At 38.0% G+C, this 18,537-nt stretch overlaps 1 protein-coding gene across 4 annotated transcripts in view; it reads left to right on the top strand.

The window, feature by feature from the left end:
- Positions 1–325: 325 nt before the first annotated feature.
- PLSCR1 (phospholipid scramblase 1) overlaps positions 326–18,537 on the top strand; it is a 30,938-nt gene continuing 12,726 nt past the window's right edge. Inside the window, exons 1-5 of one of the 4 annotated variants that reach the window (XM_019934320.3) lie at positions 326–868; positions 7,011–7,036; positions 9,548–9,628; positions 14,248–14,450; positions 16,435–16,477. In XM_019934320.3, coding sequence (XP_019789879.1) covers positions 7,024–7,036; positions 9,548–9,628; positions 14,248–14,450; positions 16,435–16,477 — 340 coding nt within the window. In that variant the 5' untranslated portion in view covers positions 326–868; positions 7,011–7,023. Of the gene's footprint in view, positions 869–5,926; positions 5,954–7,010; positions 7,037–9,547; positions 9,629–14,247; positions 14,451–16,434; positions 16,478–18,537 lie in introns of those variants that run through there. The other 3 variants (XM_004314009.4, XM_019934318.3, XM_019934319.3) reach the window with 3 other exon arrangements.

An 18,537-nucleotide genomic window follows, 5' to 3' on the forward strand; every position in this document is an offset into this window, starting at 1 on the left:
GGTTGAAAAAAAAACATTGAAAATGGAAGGTACTGGATCTCTACCGTTTTCCTATTCCTTCTGCAGCAGATATCAGCAGTCAGAAAGCTAAACGGCAAGGTACATATCACTTCTTTTCTCCATATCCAGCTTTGTTTGGAAGATCATGTGTTACTTTGGTAAATAAAAATTTTACTAGAAAAACAACAATGAATCCTTCAGGTCAACAAATATTTTCTTACTGCGCCAGTTTGCCAGTAGGGGCGCTGGAAATAGTTAACATTCTAAACACATCTGGTTGATTGGACTCTCCAAAGGAGTTAACATCATTTAGTGGAAAGAGAGAGACAGAGAGAGAGCGAGAGAGAAACAGAAAAGACACCATAAAGAAAAAACAAGTTTGACTCGCCCTCATTTGTACTCTGTACCGCTTCCTGCTTCCTGGCGAGGCCACCCCGGGGGCGGCCACTCCCCTGTTAATGACCAAGTTCCAGCTGGTTTCGACCTCCCAGTGCCTCGCGGCCCTGAACCTCAGAACCAACGTTTTTGGAGCCTCCCAGGGATCAGAAAGGGAGCTGACAATCTCTCCGCGCTGCACTGGGGCGGCGGTCCCGCCTCGGGGTCTCAAGCCTCCCGCAGCTACGCGGAAGCGCCAGTCCGGGGACGAGGGCGGGAAGCCCGTTTGGAACTCAGCATCTAGGTAAACGAAACCAGAGGCCACGGGTTTCGTCACCACGGTCTTTCGGATGTCTCTTTCCTGGTAACTTCAGGGAAGGTTGTGTAAGGAGCACTCTTGACTGCCAAGGGTCGGAAGCCGAGCATCGGCTCCGCGCCCGGGTTCCCCGAGCTCGTCTCACCGCAGGCAGCGCCGGAGCTGCGGCGGCCACAGGTTGGTGGGCGGCGTGCCCGGTCTCCTCCTGCGGGTGCCGGGCGCGGGGCTGGCGCGGGTTCCCAGGCCAGGCGGGGGGCACTGGGGGCTGCTTGGGAGCGAGGGGCGCGAGGGCCGGCGGGTTGCGTTTGCGCTGAGGTTGGGGGCGGGGGGCTCGGGCCCCAGTGGCCTCGGGAAGCGACCGCGGAAGCCGACCAGGGACTCAGCAGGGAGCCCGGCTGACCTAGTCCTATCCCGGCCCGTCCCAGGACCTTTCCAAGGCCAAGGTGTTTTCTGCCTGAAACCGCCTCGTAGGTTCGAATGCGCTTAGTCCATCTCTTAATAGCGCGGAAGTGCGCTGGATCATGGCCAGAACCTGGGCTCAGCGGTATCTGCGAGCATTTAGGGGTATTCAGAGGGACGATTAATAGATCCTGCTAGCTGTCGTTGAACAGTCAGTATTAATGAGGAGTGTGGCTGCAGCCAAAACTATAGTAGGCACCCTGGGACACCAGACGAATTGGGAAGACAGGCGGTTTATCACATAGAGGCTAAAGCCAGTAGCTCAGGAGCCCACCTGCCTGACTTGAACCTGCCTCTACTACTTAATATCTGTGGACCCCCAGGCAGTTTCTTCCTACATGTTCCTTCCTTGGCTCATCTCTGAAACTGGGTAACGATCAAAAGTTACAAGAGTTAGAGTGTGACGTATAACTTTGGCACTGCAGAGTGTACTCAGTAAACATTAGATTTATTACTTTAAATATTTGAGCAAGTCCCTGATCCTCCAAGCTCACTGTCTGGTTCCCATGTGGTTTTATTTAGACAGCTATTCCAGCAAATCCTGGAATGGCCACTTCCCAGTTCCGGGAACAGGCAGTCAGTGTTTCTCCTAGTTGAGCAGTTTGAGATACATGGTTAGTGCAAGTGTCACTTGCTTAGTGTGAAGTATCAGGAGATTCAGGGTCCCCTTGTTTTTCCTGGAGCTTTCTTAACAATGGAACTTTCTCTTAATACCACCCTGGCGAGTATGACAATTGTAGGGCTTTGAACACTGAACAAACACAAGGAAATGAAAAATAAATAAAAGGGAAGTGAGTGGGTTTCTGCAGTTGGATAGAAGTGTCACATGAAACAGCTGAGTCACAGATTAGCCAGCCTTCACATCTGTAAGGTAACTGTCCTTTCTCACTGAAGGGAGTGAAATAATACTGTACACAACTATTGAATCAGCAAGCACCAATTAAGCGTCTTGTCCTGACAGGCCATGCTCTGGCCTTTGAGAGCTTAGACAGGAAACCTGTAAGAACTGTTCCCTGTTCACCTCTCCATCCTCTGGTCCAGTGATCTCTCTCCTTCTATGCTCTGTGACCCACAGATCTTTATTCCCTTGAATGAGCCAAGCTCCCTCCCTCCAGCCTCAGGACTGCTACCTATGCAGTTCCCCCTGCCTCTAATGCCTCACCCCATCCAAATACACACCTCCATAGCCTAGTTGATTTTAAACTGCCTTTGGCTCTCAGATGTGACTTTCTGACAACCCCACTACACTATCTAAATTAGTGCCTCCATAACTCTTTTTATAGAACCATTATTTTTATTCATAGCGCTAGTATTTGTAATAATATATTGTTAATTGTCTGCCATTTTGTTCTAGTGATTGTTATAGTGCCTTACATGCTCTGTGCCTTCAAGCAATATTCCTTGGAAAGAGGCACAAACTTTATAGTGAGTGACTATTTACAGACACATTTATATGTGTATATGTGCATTTATATATGTGTACATGAGTGTGTATACTCTACTGCATTTTCTTTAATAGTGCTAAATTTTAAAAAACCAAAGCATTGTAGTTAAGCAGTGCTAACTATTGTGCTTTACATTTTTCAAATTTTTCAAATACTAAGTACTTACAAAAAACTCTTGCCTGGCCTAGTAAAAAAAACAAATAGGCAGCAGTAAATCTGAAATTCCTGCTCTCTGCCTTACATAAGAAAAACACCATAAAGATAGTCTCTTCACAAATTTCTCTGAAAATTGGCAATTTGGGATAATGTCTTTTTTTTTTTTTCCAGTGAATCAAGGACATGACTGCAAAGGAAATGAATCGTGAATCATTCATATGAGCTAGTTACTGAGCCGTATGACATTAAGTAACCATTAACCTCTCTGGCCTTAGTTTCCTCATTTTTAAGGAGGAAAGGGAACAACACAGATTTGTGAGAGAGCTCTCAGTTGTCAGGAAAGGCTCTTCAGGAGTAATAAAGCAACCAAACTAGGATAGCTGACATAAAGATTAGTTTATGTGTCTTTGGTCTCTTTGGTTTAGTTGCTAGTTTTGTACAACACTTGACCACCTCTCTCTCTGTTGGTCCCAGCTGATGAAATGTCTACGTTGTTCTTCAAGGTTTACTATGAAATGCTATCCCAATGTGGTTCTGAGCATATTTGTTTTGATTTCTTGAATCTAAAATACAGAAGTGGTATTTTATAGGCAGAGTCTCTCTTATCAGGTTCCTTGCACTGATGATGGCCTCAGCCACCCCACTTCGGTCCCCTGTCTTGGACATACGTGTACTGGTATATTCAAATCCTCATCAACATCTTGGCCACTTGTTTGTGTGAACCCATCTGTTTTTGCTCTGCTTGTGTTTTACCAAAACCACAGTTCAACAGATGAAGTGCTTTTGACCTTAGGTGTTAACCTTTCTAAATGCATAAAATTTACCTACAAACATAAGCTGAACAACATGGAAATTGCTTGATTTGTGACTTACCTCAGCAAGGGTTGGGTTCTCCGCTAGCTCTGTCTAATTCCTCCTCTCCCCCTAGTCTAGTATCTCATTTTCATTTATTCATAGGAAGTTAGGGATATAGAATTCTGGGATTGTGTTTAGAGCAGTAAAGTTTTGTTAAAATAATTAAGGACACATATCTCCATTTTGGGACTCTGAGAAAAATTGTCAACTGGCTTGGTTTTTGGCAGTTAAGTAAAATTGGATAAGTAACCCAAATCTAGTTTCTGCCTAGTTCATAGGCTTAGTAGTTTCAGGATCTTTCAGAATTAGGGATGTTTCCCCTTTGGGTTGCAGGTTATACTTTAATATTTTTGACGAAATAAGATAGAAATTTCAGAACCCCAAGAGATGGGTCAAAGGGTTTCCTGTAATATGAATTGTGGAGCCACAACTGGATATCACGTGCACTATTTCCCCTTCTCCTGGGTGGTAGAGGTTTATGATTATCTAGTATCCCATAGCACCAATAGAATAAGTCTTAATGGTGTCTGATAGAATAAATTTAACAGATACATGCTTATATGTATAGTATATGATGCCTTAATTTCCTCAGAAGCTCTCATTTAACAAGTTAGGATAAGTGTGTAGTAATCAGATTATAATTTGGAATTCTGTATTTGTCCTGAAGTAATTATGATTCCAGTGGTACAATGTATAATATGACTTCATTAGAGTTCTTTTTCTTTTAGTACAGGATAAATATGATTTTCTTGCAAGTCTTGCTGTGATTTGTTTCTTACTAGGAGTAGTGGAAGACATTATTTAAAAGTTATAATATTAAATTAATTAACTAATAAATTAATTCATCCAGGACACACAGCCCGATCATTCCCAAAACTGAGTGATGTTATGTCTTGTAATAGAACCATTAAGTTTGAGAAAACCAGAACATCCTTAAAACAGCAAAGGAGAGCAGACAGGGATGAACATGGGGGATGTCTTTAGTCCACAAGTGCGTTATTCTGCCTGTGGCACACATACAGGTTCAACTGTCACTTCACATTTTGCACCAGAGCTTATGATGTAACATTTTTCATGCTTGAGATATTAGGAACTTGTGAAAATTCTAAAAACTACAGGAAAATGAGGACCCAGATTATACTGCAGTAGTTTTGCCAACAGGTACTCATCCTCACAAAACTATAGTTTAAGACTCAAGATATTGTGACCAAGTAGGAAGGAAAGAGTAAATATGAACAAATGAGCTCTGTTTGAGTCTGTTTCACTTCCTTTCCTTTGATTTCTGTGCAAGGAGAGAATTATCTCTGGCTTCATGAAAAGTAGATACTCATATTCATAGTTGGTACTCATTCTGCAAGGACTTGGGTACTTATTGCTCCATTGCTTAAGAGCCTCCACCTGTTCCTAATGTGATGCATAGCACTCGTGTATGAATTCCCTCTCTTTCTAGCACATTCTTTATTTCTGACTGGCACTGAATTTCCCAGGCTCAAACAACTAAATGCTAAGAAGAAATATATTTTAAATTAAAACTAATTTTTTTTTCCTCTCAGATGTATAGACTTGCCCTCCAGAAACTATGGAATTTTTTTGCCAATTCAGTGATTTGTTCACAAAACTAAATTGTTTAATTCTAAAAATTAGACCTCAGGTATTATTTCGGATTTTTCCTTGAACTGAGCGCCCTTCTGACATTTTAGGCAAGGCAGGAATGACTGAAACAGTAGTCCCTTAAAATTGCTAAGTTGATTGAAGGGCCATATAACATTTTTTAAAAAAACTAATCATATTATGAAGTGGTCCTATGAGAAACAGTAGTTAAGTAAAATCTTGAGCTGTTTAGTCCAGTTTGTTAACTAAGGGATACTACGCATTTCTACTCCAGAAATGGAGTAGTTTTTAAATGTTTTATGTATGTTAGGGTATTGAAGATAATGGGTATGAATTTTAATATACAGTCTTTGATCACAGAACTGCATGTTGACAAAAGTAATCATGGTCTATTGTATATAAGAATTTAGTCTCCTTTCTTAGTTGTCCTTCATATGATAGAACATAAAACACAATAATGGCCTTTGAAAACTTTTGGTATGCTTTTGTTACATGTGTTTATTAGCTTATTGTTCACCTTCTTGAATAGCTGCAGAAAAACATAAATCTTAATCTTTTTGTTCTTTTGTCCTGAGGAGGTCCATAGCACTTGGTTTCTGACCAGTTAATGCTAACAGGGTAGTATTGTTCTAAGAAAATCCAGGAAGTCAAATCTATAACAAAAAACGTATTTTTAAATTTATTCCAGGGCCAAGAAAACCCATTACTGAACTCCTTGAGTATACATAATTAAGAGGTGACTGTAATTGGAATATTCTTAAAAGTTTTACTATATTATTAAATTTTATGCTTATAACAGGCAATGATAAATCGATAACTTAGAAAAGGAGAAGAGGGATATAGTTTCTTCTTGGGAACATTGGATTTTAGTTAAGGATATGGAAGGATCAGTTGACTTTTATTTACCATTTAGGATAACACAGTAGAAGGAGCTAGTAGAGGGGCAGCAAAAACTGGAGAAGGCCTGGGAAGGGTAGAGCCAATTCATATTAGTGTGTGGGTCCCAGAGAAAACAACTGAGTAGCAAGTTTTTGCCTAATGTGTTAATTGTAATTAACAGGCAGATAGGGGTTGGGATTTAAAGTGGAGAGATAGGAAAAGTAGTGACTGGATAATTGTGGGAAAGACTAGGATGGGATCAAGGCAGTAGAAGGCAGAAGTATTGAGTATACTGTTTTTTATCATTATTTTTCTGTAGAAATACGCAAGACAAAGTTTCAGTTGGATTATCATGGTGTTACAGCTACTATAACCCCTGAGTATATGTTTTTAGGCTAAAATCATGTATTGATACACAAACAGGGGGTCAGGCCTTCTCAAATTTGTTGCTGAAGCTGGGCAGAACATGTCCTCAGGACCTGGAATTTCCAGAGATATTTACAGCAGTGTGACCTGATAGCTAACCTTTTTCCTTCTCCTGCTGGACCACGCCTGCAGCCCAGCCCTACAGCTGGATGCTGGATTGCACGCTCCCTGTAGATTGTGTAGGTTGGAAGGCTCCAGTTTTTAACTGGAGGGCCTTGGGTTCACAGTGTTTCTGTCTTTCTGCCTCATTGAACCCTCTCTTCCCAAGATTTTTAGAAATTGTTCACCATCCTGGACTGACCTACAACTTGTAAAATCCTACTCAGAAACATAGCAGCAGGGAATACAGTCAAGACTGAAGGGTTTAAATGACCAGATTCTGGAAGACTAGATGAATAGAGGAATATCTCATGTGTATATAGTTTCAGAGTATCTTGTTTCAACTGTCATATTTGAATTATATATTTATATCAGGTCTTCTTTTTCAGAACTGTTTAAATCATGGACAAACAAAGTAAGTAATTTAAGTGTTTACTTTCCACCTATAATGTTAAATCTCTTGTTAATGTGTTATTTGTCATAATGTTCTATTCAGTTTCTGAAAGGATATAATTTGCTTTGTGTTGTTTATGTTCCAGAATCCTAAGTCTGGGCCAGTGTTTTGGCTATAGAGAAGATGTACACAAATATCCATGACCACTAATTTTTCCTTTAAAAATAAAAAAGCCTTAGATAAACCTAAGAAATTTTAGGCTTACTGGGAAATATGTTGTATAATTTATATTACATTTCATCTGAATCAAGTTTCCCTTTTCTTTGTGCATTTCATATACAGAAAGACTGTTCCCATCATATTGTTTAACAAACAATGACTTTAATATGCCAGGACATTGTAATAAAATGCTCAGATACATCCCCAATATATATCTCATAAAATACACATGTGAATAGGTTTAAATAAATACAACTTTATTTTATGGCTTTTTTTTCAAGAAAATTCTAAATAAGATGAGTATTAACCAAACATGTAAAAAAAGACTTTGTCTTTTAAAAAATTCAAGTTTCTGAAGAGAAAAAAAATCCTATGGGAAAAATAGGGAAAACAAAATCCTGTTTTCTGAAGGATTTCTATTCCCTATGTTTGTTTAGATAGCTGAAGAGATATTTATCTCTACCACAATGCCAGCCTTGCTACATATACTAGATACTCTTTAGGACCAGAAACCTTGACTTTCCTTCACAAAGTTTCATGATTTTTCTTAATGCTTGCTGTACTAATTTAATTGTATTAACAATACTTACTTTACTTTTTAAACGTAAATTTATATAGTATTAAGCTATTTTCTTTGCTACAAAAATAGGATGCTTCAAATCACTTTAAAAAATCATTGGAAAAAAAAAAAAATCATTGGGTCATGGTGACAATTACCTTTTAACTCTTCAGCTTCCTATATACAAATGCATGTGTTTGTATGTATATGTGTGCATAAATTGAAATAGAATGTATGTATGTATATAAATATAGAGAGAAATAACAATAACTTGTTGACAATATGAAAGTCCTGTGATTTTTGTAAGTTATTCTAAGTTGCATTTCACAAATGCAGAAATCCATCCATAATTCATATGCTCTCTGATCTACTTGAGCACTCGCCCATGCATTTATTTTCTCTTTGTATAAATTCCCCTGGAATTCCTGAAACCAGGATCATTGCTCTAGTACCAAAACCCCAGGGATTATGAGCTCCTAATTTCTTGAATATGTCAACTCCTTGATATGTGTGTATATTTACTCTTGTTTAAACAGTGGTACCTGTTAAGAGGTGCCAAAATGTGACATATCATTTAAGGATGGGTCTTTAAGTCTTTCAAGACCCATGATACATACAGGAAATGTGTCAGATTGAAAGTTTGGTCAACTTTTTCTTCTGCACCGTTGCCATGTCCCCATTATTCAAAAATAAACTATTTTGAATTTACAGTTAATAAGCCATAGGGAAGAGACGAGAATATGGTGTAAGTGTAGTGTCCACTAGACCATAAATTCCATGAAGGCAGAGCCAGTGTAGCCGGAGAGCCTAACTGAGGGTGACACAGGAGATGCTAGTACTAAATATTTATTTTCTGGCCAGGGTGCTTGCTAAAGGAATGATTAGGTAAACACAAATATGAAGAACTAGGAAACTGAACCATTTGTACATACATATTAAAGATTATTCAAACTACATTGATTAGCAGATAACAAAAGTTAATATGTTTATTTATTGTAACTAAGTCAGTTATGATTTTTGTAGTTCAAAATCAGTCAAATACTGGGAATTTCCTATAGTTCAAACTTAATGGGGTAGTTCCAGAGTAAGCATAAAAAGGATATTTAAATACTGAATTGCATGTATTATTTTAAATATTTAAAACATAATTCTTATAGCAACAATTATAGATATCTTTAAAATCACCTATTATCCTTCTATTACCAAACCCACATCCAACTAGGTTCATTTATCTCCTTCTTCACAGTCTATGTAGTTGTTTTTTTTTTTAACATCTTTATTGGAGTATAATTGCTTTACAATGGTGTGTTAGTTTCTGCTTTATAACAAATTGAATCAGTTATACATATACATATGTCTCCATATCTCTTCCCTCTTATGTCTCCCTCCCTCCCACCCTCCCTATCCCTGAGAAAACCATAATTCAAAAAGAGTCTATGTAGTTTTGAAACAATCTATTTTTCCTAGTAACAACAAAATCAGTGTATGGGAGAGAACACTCATCAGGCATATTTGAAAACTAGAAATTCAGCCCCAGTAATTAGCTGCCTATTTTATCAGAAGGGAATTTGTTTGAAACAAGATTCTACTGCAGACTAACTCTGATAACAGGCATAGCTTTTGTTAAGTGAAGAATTCACTTTGTTTCAATACAACACAGGAGCATATAAATGAAATTATCTAAGAACAATGCATTTTTTTTCTGATATGTATTTTTTTAAGAAGATATATGTTTACCTCTCCTTGAATTGCAGATGTGCAAATGAATGATCCTCCCCCAGGAACACAGTTGCCAGGCGGGTATCCCCCTGAACATCCTCCGGCAGCTTTCCCAGGTAAAACACTGGCTTAAAGAATAAAAAAACAAAATTTATGAGTTATTGATATTCCCCAAAGGGTGTGTGTGTGTGTGTGTCTGTCTGTCTGTCTGTCTCTGTATTTTAGTAGTGTCTTTTACTAAAAGTTCAATAATGAAATTTGTAGCCTAGTTCTGGATTTTTTTCTTTGACTATACGTTATCATAAATATCATTAAAATATTTTTTATTTATACAGAATAGTAAAAGTGTTGTGTTAATAAAAACAGTAATGAATTGACATTTAGCAAATAAGATATAAGGTTGCACATAAATTAAACCCCAAAATACACATATTAAGTAACAGATTTTATCGATTCTCCATTCGTTCTGAAAATTATGGTCATGCAGTCACATTTAGGAGATTTATCTCTGGGTGTTTTTGAGTCATTTATTATCTAGGGTTAATTATGTTAAGTGATTGTCATGCAAAAGAGATGACTGCTTAAGCCTGGAAGCTTCAAGCAATAGAAACATAGCTACCTGGGATAATTCTCATTTTTATTTTGTAACATACAAAAATGTGAAACCTTTGCTTTTATATACATGCCTTGCCTTTCTAAGAAAAGTAACTGAGTCATATCGCTACATACCAAGTAATATATTATTTCTTTTGAACCACTGCATAGAAGACTTCAGAGATTTTCATTTAGACAAATGCAGTTATCAACATTACCAGAACTTGGGCTTCCCTGGTGGCTCAGTGGTTAAGAATCCTCCTGCCAATGCAGGGGACATGGGTTCAGGCCCTGGTCCAGGAAGATCCCACATGCCGCGGAGCAACTAAGCCCGTCACACCCACTGAGCCTGCACTCTAGAGCCCGCGAGCCACAACTGCTGAGCCCGTGTGCCACAACTACTGAAGCCCATGCGCCTAGAGCCCGTGCTTCATAACAAGAGAAGCCACCACAGTGAGAAACCTGCACACCGCAACGGAGAGTAGCCCCCGCTCTCCGCAACTAGAGAAAAGCCCGCGCGCAGCAGCAAAGACCCAACACAGCCAGAAATAAAATAAAATAAAATAAAAAACGTTACCAGAACTTTACCAAATGGCAGAGTTCATGGTACACCTACATTTGCAAGTAGGCCGGCTACCCACATCTTGAGAGACCATCCTGAGGACTTAGGATCAAAAGGAGTCTTGTTTGGCCAGAAGGGTGTATGCATTTTTTATTCTACTCTGAGCAAACAAATCTGTTTAGGAGCTGAATGGCTTGTTTAGTTGTCTAGCCAGAAACCTCAGTGGAGCCTGGATCGCATCCAGATGTTTGCATTTAAACGAATGCGAGGTAGAAAGACTCCCAAGGCTCTAAGATGATAGTTCTCAAAGGTGCCTATACTTAAGTATTACTTGTAAACTGCTGAAAACACTAGTACCAGGGCACTATCCCAGGAAAACTGAAACAGAAGCTCTGGTTGTGGGACCCCAGGATTGGTAATTTTTTAATTTCGCAGGTGATTCTAATGTGCAGCCAGGGCTGAGAACTGCTGCTGTCAATTTTTAAATGGTTGGTGTTTGAAGAATTATTAGCAAGTCTATAGTATGCACCCAAGGCACTTGGAGGATATTTTAATCCACCCATGGCTAAATAATAGTAGGCGATACATAATTAAGTTATAATGAGACTTGAGAGTCTGTGAGAAAAATAGCTCAAATTTATTTCTCAAGTCGAAGGCCAGTATAGCACAGGTCTTTTATGACAGTGATGCTAACAATAGTAATAGATTAAAACTGAGAGTTTATTGTGCCTAATGTGAATTAACTCATTTAATTCTCAGACAATATTATGGGGTAAATACTATTAATTATCACCATTATGCAAGTGGGAAAACTGGCATAGAGAGGCTGGATCAGGCTTCAAGTTCTGGCTTCTGTACTTAATAGTTGTGTTGTGGTTTTAAGCAAGTTGCTGTACCTCCAAGCCTCAGTTCTTATCTATAAAATGGGCATAATATTTTGTAATTCAGGCGTTTTGGAGATTAAATGAGAGTATGTGTAAAGCAACTAGCACAATGCCTTACAATTAATAAATGACAAATATTTACTAACTATTATATTAATAATATATTAAATCAATTGGGCTTTAGGTAAATTAAATTTCAGGTAATTCTATATGCTTAATCCATTGATTTGGGAAATAATTATCCTCTCTAAGAATCTCGTGAAGGTTTAATAATGCTAATAATGTAACCAATTAATTCACATCTCCTCCCCCTCACTGGCTTGCCTGTGGTTTCATCTTTGCACTGTAGTCAGTGATGTTTAAAAATAGTTATCTGTTAATATTACAGACAGTACCCAATGGGTACATCATTGGCTTCCTTTTGCTTTCAGGATAAAGACCAAAATGCTTAGTTTGGTCCACCAAACCCAAGGGGCTCCCCTGCCTTCTCCTTATCTGTCTCTTAAGACTGTCTGTCCTGTTCAGGTAGACTGGCCTTTTTGCAGATTTTTAAATGCACTGTGTTTGTTACTATCCCAGGGCTTCTTTCTGAAATATTCATTCCCTGCTGCCCACCTACTCAACTCCTTTGTATTCCTCAGATCTCAGCTGAGGGTGCTCCTCAGGGAGGCTGTCCCAACTCCCTCCCTCTGTCTCTCCCCATCTAAATGCCTTCCTTTGGCACATAAAACCCTGGTCCCTCCCTTCAAAGCGCTTGTCTCTGATTTTAGTTAATCACTTACTGACACTGGTGTTGTAGATCCCTAGAGTAAGGGTGAGTGTAAAATTCTCTCTCCCATTAGGCAATGAGGGCAGGGGTTGCATTTGCATTTCCCATTTTAAATCCCAGTGCTTGGTACTCCTAAAAACTTTGCAAGATACCACACAGATCATGGAACTCAGTCTTCTGTTTAAAATCCCTAAAGCCTGTCAATCACACTTGGAATAAAATCCACACTCCTTATTAAGGGGCTCTCAAGATGAATTGATCCTATTTCTTTACTGACAGCTGTTTCCGTTCTTCCTCTCCCTTATAACGTCCCTCTCTTTCTCAAACATGTCAGATTTATTCCTAAAGTCAGAGATTTTGTATTTGGTATTCCTGCCTCCTGGAATATTTCTTACCATATCTTCACACACACTTTTTCCCTTCTCAACTTTTAGGTGTCAACCATAAATTTTATCTATCTAAAGTAATTGGTTGATACCTTGCCCTTTTCCCCGTGTATTTTCTTCATCAGGTCAATCTGAAATCTTTTTTTAAAATTTATTTTCTGTCTCCTAGAAGTTGCCTCTAAGCTCCCTGAGAGCAGGTTGCCTTGTTGATAGCTGTATCCTCTGATTCTAGACCCAATCACATTATAGATCATCTGTAAATATTTATTCATTTAAGAGGGAATAAGTTATAAAACTATACTTAAAAGACATTGCTATGAGGTTTAGTCTGTCTTCTGAGTCTTACTTTTTATTGGTGTATGTATTTTGTCGTCAGTATTCCACTTAAAAGTATTTACAATTTTCCTGCTCTAAGTGTTAAATTTTGCATAGCCTTAACTGTTAAAATATTGTGGGACACAGTTCTTTGCAACTACCTCCTCCATTCCTATGGAACAGCTACTCTGCAGACTATTCATTTAAGTTATAAAGTTATGAAGCTTCATATTTGTAATCACACATTCATGTGGAATAGAGTATATACTCATTTCTTCCTCTACTGTGCGTAATAAGTACTTGAGACAATTTTGCCTACTATAAGGTTTTACCTTCCTTGGTTCTCAAACTGTATTTTCCAGAGAGCTTAGGGTGCTAAACTGTGAAATTTACATTTGTAACCTAATATCATAACATTTTTTTTTTTCACATGGAGGGTTTTAGGAATGGGATACACCGTGGGTTAAAACTTCAGGCAAATTGTTAACCCGGAGGAGTATCTGGGCAGTACTGGAAGGAATGACATACCCTTACCACTATACTAGGGTTTCTCAACAAAGATACTACAGTATTTCGGGATGGATAATTCTTTTGCTTTTTTCAAGGCACCATTCTGGTCCTTGTAGGATATTTAACAGCATCCCTGGCTTCTACCCACCAGATGCCAGTATCCCCTTCCCTTCAATTATGACAGCCAGAAGGGTCTCCAGACCTTGCCAAATATGCCATGAGGGGACAAAACCACTATCAGTTCTATACAGATAAGAAATGTCACATGTTGGAATTCTAGAATTATCATTTTTTACAGGGTGGTTTGGTCCTAGAAATGCTGACTCAAACCCTTTATTCTGGGCTTTCTACTCAATGCCATCCCTCTTTTCCTGGAAGCCATTCCAGAATTTTTATGTACCTGATTCTAGATCGTTGTTGACTTTCTTTCACTTTATTAGATTTCAAGCATATTTTCACCTGAGTTTTGAATGATAAGGGTAAGGCTGTGGGGCAACTCTAAACACAGCCTAAAACCCTCAGAATAGGAGTAGACCTGAAACCACAGGTATTTCATTGAAAAGTCACTGAGAGAGAAAAACACAAACCTTAAGCTTCATAGAAACAGGATTTCTAAGTAGAAATTGTAGTTTGTAGATAGCTGGGTGATCCTAAAAGAGTTGAAGTTTGCATTTTTCTCTGCAGTTACAAATAATTTCACATGTTCATATTTCAGGACCTCCAGGATATACTGCCTATCCTGGCACCCAGGCTGGCTATCCAGTCCCGCCAGCTGGCTATTCAGGTGCTGGCCCAGTCGGCTTTCCTGTCCCATACCAACCAGTGACTAGTCAGCCAGGCGCACCTGCAGGGGTACCATGGATGCCAGCACCATCACCTCCATTAAACTGTCCACCCGGATTGGAATATTTGACTCAGGTAATTCAATGAATAAAAGACTCATTAAAAACAAAACTGTGCTTCCAGTTTACTTAATGAGATTAACAACTGGCTAATTCACAAAAGTCTGAAATGGTAAAACAACATGTTTTGCTTACAGATTACTCTAATTCTTCTAGGTCAGGTTTACTTTTAAAGCAAAATGAAAATGTCTTAGGAAATTGTATTTTCTATGATCTTGAATATAATCTGCAATAATAGCTAATAGCAAACCTTTATTAAGCTTCCAGGCTTTGTTCCTAAGTATAATTCATGTACTTACTCATTTAAATTCTTTTTTAAAAATTCTGTGATATACAAGTGCTCTAATTATCACCATTTTACAGAAGAAGAAACTGAGGTCCAGAGAAGTTACATAATTTGCTTAACATCAAAATGCAGAGGAATTGGGAATGGCTTTTTACTTCTGGAACCTTAGTTCTGGATCCTGCCCTTTAATCCCAATACTGAATAATTTCCTAGGAGTTGGAAAGAACCATCAAACTCGATTTAGTGTTGATTTTCCGTAAGTGGTACCAAGAAAGGAGTTATTGATTTGTGTATAATATGACCTACCTTTCATTATACTTAAGAAAATTACATTTTTATGTTCCTTTTGTTCTTTGGAAGACCCAATTTTATTAATGCTACCAATAAGAAAAAAAAAATTCCTGGATTTTAATGTACTACATGATAGCTTATCTCAGCAATGTGAGATTTAGTATTTGTCTGCCATTAGAAATCTGGTAGGTTAGTTTTCAGTAAATGAATTGTCTCTCTTGCACTGTCTGCACTAATTTAATTTACTACAATGCACTTGGGCAGCCTATAATATAAGAATTTTGCACTGTTGGTGGGAATGTAAATTGATACAGCCACTATGGAGAACAGTATGGAGGTTCCTTAAAAAACTACAAATAGAACTACCATATAACCCAGCAATCCCACTACTGGGCATATACCCTGAGAAAACCATAATTCGAAAAGAGTCATGTACCACAATGTTCATTGCAGCACTATTTACAATAGCCAGTATTTGAAAGCAACCTAAGTGTCCATCAACAGATGAATGGATAAAGAAGATGTGGCACATACATACAATGGAATATTACTCAGCCATGAAAAGAAACAAAATTGAGTTATTTGTAGTGAGGTGGATGGACCTATAGTCTGTCATACAGAGTGAAGTAAGTCAGAAAGAGAAAAACAAATACCGTATGCTAACACATATATATGGAATCTAAAAAAAAAATATATGGTTCTGACGAACCTAGGGGCAGGACAGGATAAAGACGCAGACGTAGAGAATGGACTTGAGGACACGGGGAGTGGGAAGGTTAAGCTGGGACGAAGTGAGAGAGTGGCATTGACATATACACACTACCAAATGTAAAATAGCTAGCTAGTGGGAAGCAGCTGCATAGCACAGGGAAATCGTCTCGGTGCTTTGTGTCTACCTAGAGGGGTGGGATAGGGAGGATGGGAGGGAGACGCAAGAGGGAGCAGATATGGGGATATATGTATACATATGGCTGCTTCACTTTGTTATATAGCAGAAACTAACACACCATTGTAAAGCAATTATACTCCAATAAAGATGTTTAAAAAAAAAAAAGAATTTTGGTAGCTCCTAAGTTCTCTAAGAAATACCCTAAGCAGATTTTTTTTTTTAAATGAGGCCCTTACAAAATATTTGGGGACGTTGTCACCTACTACAAATGATGATATCAAAAGGAAGAAAAAATGTTTAGATTTGTAGAAAAAAGCTCTTTAAATGGATGAAAAGGTCTTAATATTTCTTAGGCCCTTCTGGAAGGAACATATTAACTTTAATTTTATATCTAGAAGTAATATAAACAATTATTAAATATTGATAAATGTTGATAATTGATTACATACATTCTTCTAAAATATAAGAACACTAATGTTAATTTGTTTGGCTTAATAACATATAGTTACAGCTTAATTTTTTTTATTATAATAGATAGATCAACTATTGATTCATCAGCAAATTGAACTTCTGGAAGGTATGTATTCATTGTATTTATCATATTTCTAGGAAGAGAGGACATTTATGCAGATAAAGGCATATCACCAACCACAGATATAACACCTTCAGTGATGCTGGATATTAAAACTGGTTATTTACAAATGTCTCTCTTCGTGATAATGAATTGATAAGGATTATCAGCAGCTCATTTCTTGAGTTAGGAGCCAAGTGGTAAAATACTATTATGCTGGACATCTCTCCTCATGATACAGACCCTAACTTAGAAGGAAACCAGTCAAAACTTACTGTTGTTCCCCCTTCTCTCTAGAAATCATTTCAGTGATTCTATCACTTTGCCTAACCTCTGTCCCTTCAACCGTTTTTCCCCCAGTTTGTGATGTCCTTGCAGTTGTCACAGAGCCACATGCAATAGTTCAGTTCCCTTAGTAAATATATTTCCAGAGCAAGTGAACTCTGAATTTGGATGGATGGGAATGTTTTGGAAAATTGCATTACTGCCCACAGTTTCTCTTGGGGGTCCAGAGGAACCCTATAAAACCCTTTTTTCCACAGGCTGTGGATATCACCTTGGGCACAGGGACACTGCACTGGAGGGTGTTGACCAGCCGGCCAAGAGGCCTGACTTCCTAGAATGCCACTGGTGCTCCTTTGAACAGGGCCTGACTCCTACAGCTGTTTCCTTAGGTCCAGTGCTCGTCAGGTGCAAAGTAAACTTAAGAAGCCACTAGATGTTTCAGGACTGCTGCCGGGGGAAAGGGAATCTGGGTAGATTCATGCACTACAGTATCCTCCTTATAGGTATAAAGAGGTCAGTGAAAACTCTAATAGATTTTAGAATATATCTATTAACTCTTTCTTCACATCTTTGCAAAGTTCTTTTCCATTGATAGAAATTATGTGAACTGTACTACTGTAGAAATACGGTTGATATTTGGTTAGAATATATAATTGTTGCTTATTACACTTAAATTACTTGTAATGTACACTTAGATATTTAGAATGTTCTCATTTTCATTAGTTTGTTTATATTACATTTTCTCTGGAAAGGAACTCTTCATATGATAATTTATATTCTTAACTTTTTTAATGATTCATTTTAGGGAATTTATTCTTGATATTATAAAAAACAAAAAAACAGACACTATACATTATATAGCACTCCATTTATAGTTTTAAGATTTATAAGTTTTATGTATACATTTGGAAATATATATGTATTAATCATGAAATATAAATTTCAAATTTAGTAGTTATAAATTCTTCAGTTTTTTAAAGAAGGATGTCTAATTTTCTTTTCTTTTTGTCTCCAACTGAAAGTTTATATTTTAACATTATGAGCAGTATAAAGAAATAAAGATTACTCAGTTCATTTTTAGCACCTGAGACTATGACAGGCACTTATACATTTCCCAATTCAAAACTTAATAGACAATAAAGACATAACCATAGAATTCTCTTGTTTTATTTGTTTTCATTTTTTAAGTAACTAGAAGGAAGCTTAGATTGTGTAAGCCCACTGATCTCATTACACAGATAAACAAGCTGAAGAATTTTCAGATTAAGCTACTTAATGAAACAGTTAGGTAATAGATCCCATTTCATGAATCAGTTTAATTTTTTCACATGAAATATTTGACTGGCCGATATTGAGGTAAAGGGTGGTTCTATTAAAGGCAGGGTCAGGGCCTGTCTGAGTCAGAGCAGAGATACTTAAGGGAGGTCATGGTGATAAAATTTGTGAAGAACATCTCTATCTGACTAAAAGTCCATCCACACCAATATTAGAGAGTGATTTTTGTCTCTATGTTTCTTTTAATTGCTCATTGTGTTGGTGGCTTCTAATACCCTATGACCCACGTTAATCAGGGCTATGGACAAGTGGCACCATGAATTGCTCCCTCCTGGCTTTAAGCAAGGAGAGGTTTCCAAAGTGTGGTTCAATGTGGGAAGCCCTTTGGTAAGATACCACGTGGGTGTCAGATGTCAGCCCATCTGTTTCCCCTGTGAAGAGATTAGCCCCTGCTAAGGTACAGAGTTCACTTAGGATGCCAGTGGCCTGGAATCCTCCGACTTGCA

The sequence above is a fragment of the Tursiops truncatus genome, chromosome 4 (assembly GCF_011762595.2).
Source record: "Tursiops truncatus isolate mTurTru1 chromosome 4, mTurTru1.mat.Y, whole genome shotgun sequence".
NCBI classification, from domain to species: domain Eukaryota; kingdom Metazoa; phylum Chordata; class Mammalia; order Artiodactyla; family Delphinidae; genus Tursiops; species Tursiops truncatus.